The following is a 2,037-nucleotide window of genomic DNA, read 5'->3' as shown; positions in this document are numbered from 1 at the left end:
GGAAAGAAGACAGACATGTTTGTTGGGTTTTCACTAATTTTTTTCAGCAGTGAAGAAATAGAAGACATTGTTTCTTATTTTCACACTAAAAGAAACTTCTAAAAATACATTTTGGGGGAGAAGTTGCTGTGTTTTAGTAGTAACTGCCTTCAAAGCATTGATAATGAGCTTTTTAGTTCTGTGACAGAATACACCTTCGTGCAGTTAATTACGATCTGTCATACTTTCTAAGTTTAGTTGTATTATCTGAATTTCTAGTGTGAAGTCTTATCAATCCCTATGTCTAGGGAGAGGATAAAAAAGAAATGTATTTAGGATCAAATGATCAGGACTTATTATTTTGAATAGACACTGAGAAACAGAAAAGAGTGAATAAGAAGTACAGAACAGAGTACAGAGCCAAGGAAATGGAAAATTAAGAACCTTGTCCTTGCCACACAAAACTCTTTGAATAACAACAGAACTACAAACACGTCAGCATCACAGGAACATTTTGGCAACATGGTAGCAGCAAAGAAACCCATTCATAGTACCACAAGGACACATACTAGGTAAGCTCTACCCCACACTGGAATAATGCAAGACATAAATAGCAGTCATCATCACAAGCAGCAGTGACACAAAGTAGCTAACACCTTATGCTACACTGTAGTATGTGATACAAACATTGCAGTTTCAGAGAGGAATATGATAAACTTGTATCTAAGTCACCTTTTCTCTGACTCGAGTAGAAAGTTCACAGAGGGGCTATCTCTGTAAATTGCAGGTCTGGATCATAGTTCAACTGCTTAAGTCTTCAGTTAGTGTCTGGTCTACCTGCCTTGTATTCAATTAGCTTTCATCTTCTCCAGCCTTGAGTTTTTAGGGTTTGATTTTGTTTACAGGCGAGGGGCAAGCAGAAAGAGTGCTGCTGTTGTCTTTCCCACCTCTAAAGCACACTGAAGGGTCACAGACACGCCCAGAACAAACCTGTCATGTAGCTGGTATCTTTCCCGGACTTCTTCCAGTACGATGCGTTTTGGTCCTTCTCCTCCAACTAAGAAATGTAATTCTGGGTATTTCTGGCAGAGCTCAGGAATTATGCCACTAAGCAAATCTATACCTAAGAGCACAACATTCAGGGCAAGACGTTACTGTATTTGATTTGAGAACTTAGCATGATGTAACCTACTGCTGTAATTCCAATCAAGAGAAGATAAACAAAGACTCTAGAAGACAGTTACACAAAATTCAGAAAGAAAAACAACTTGTGATCTATTAGAGACAAATATGAAAAAAACCTCATAGGTTGCTGTTGCTTGATTAGATTAGGAAAAGTTAAAGCTTTTTTAACAGAATATATAGGTTAGGGCCTAAATCATACCCGTAATATAAGACCAACCTTCTATTTCACACATTTCCATTTTCATTATCTTCAGTATTTCAAAAGAAGCACACCTCTGAACCCAACATGTGCAAACTGAAACGTGCACTTCTTCTTCTTGAGCACAGACACTTAAATCTCAGAACCATCCACTTGTCATTCCTATTTAAAAACCAATTCACACCACAGATAAGAGGCACCTAACCAAGACCTTCCTCACCACACCCGAAAGAAAAAGCTACCAAAACAAACTTACATTTTACCCCCCATTACCTTTTCTGTAAACGAGTCTGCTGACAACAACGATGGTTATTGTACTGTCATCCCTCCTTGAGGGGTCTGGAGTGAAGTCAGTGGGATCGACAGCGTTGGGGATGACAGAAACTATCCGAGGGTCTAGAGCTGCTCGCAGCACCGTGTTCTCCTTACTCGTGTAGGAGACACAGATGATGTGGTTCGTATCGCACAGGGACACCGTCAGCAGCTTGTTGGTAAGCACCGAGCTGACATCCGCAAACCCGAAGAGCGAGTGGTCCGTGAACACGGTCCGCAGCCCCATGGTCTTGGCGTGGAACAGGGCGTCGTGGGCCATGGCAGAGAAGGAGCTGTGGGCGTGGACGACGGTGACCCTCTCCCGCACGAATATGCACCTGAGCAGGGGCAGGCTGTGGAAG

The 2,037-nt window shown here is 41.8% G+C and overlaps 1 protein-coding gene across 1 annotated transcript in view; it reads right to left on the bottom strand.

The window, feature by feature from the left end:
* The window catches only part of PIGA (phosphatidylinositol glycan anchor biosynthesis, class A), a gene marked incomplete at its 5' end in the record, with an annotated part of 5,363 nt that extends 3,327 nt beyond the window's left edge, over positions 1-2,036 (bottom strand). Inside the window, 2 exon segments of the mRNA XM_009993840.1 lie at positions 970-1,102; positions 1,637-2,036. Coding sequence (XP_009992142.1) covers positions 970-1,102; positions 1,637-2,036 — 533 coding nt within the window.
* Between the last annotated feature and the right edge of the window lies 1 nt (position 2,037).

The sequence above is a fragment of the Chaetura pelagica genome, unplaced genomic scaffold, assembly GCF_000747805.2.
Source record: "Chaetura pelagica isolate M959 unplaced genomic scaffold, ChaPel_1.0 scaffold412, whole genome shotgun sequence".
Classification (NCBI taxonomy): domain Eukaryota; kingdom Metazoa; phylum Chordata; class Aves; order Apodiformes; family Apodidae; genus Chaetura; species Chaetura pelagica.
Note: the sequence above shows the minus strand (reverse complement) of the source record. Positions and strands in the feature narration are given on the sequence as shown.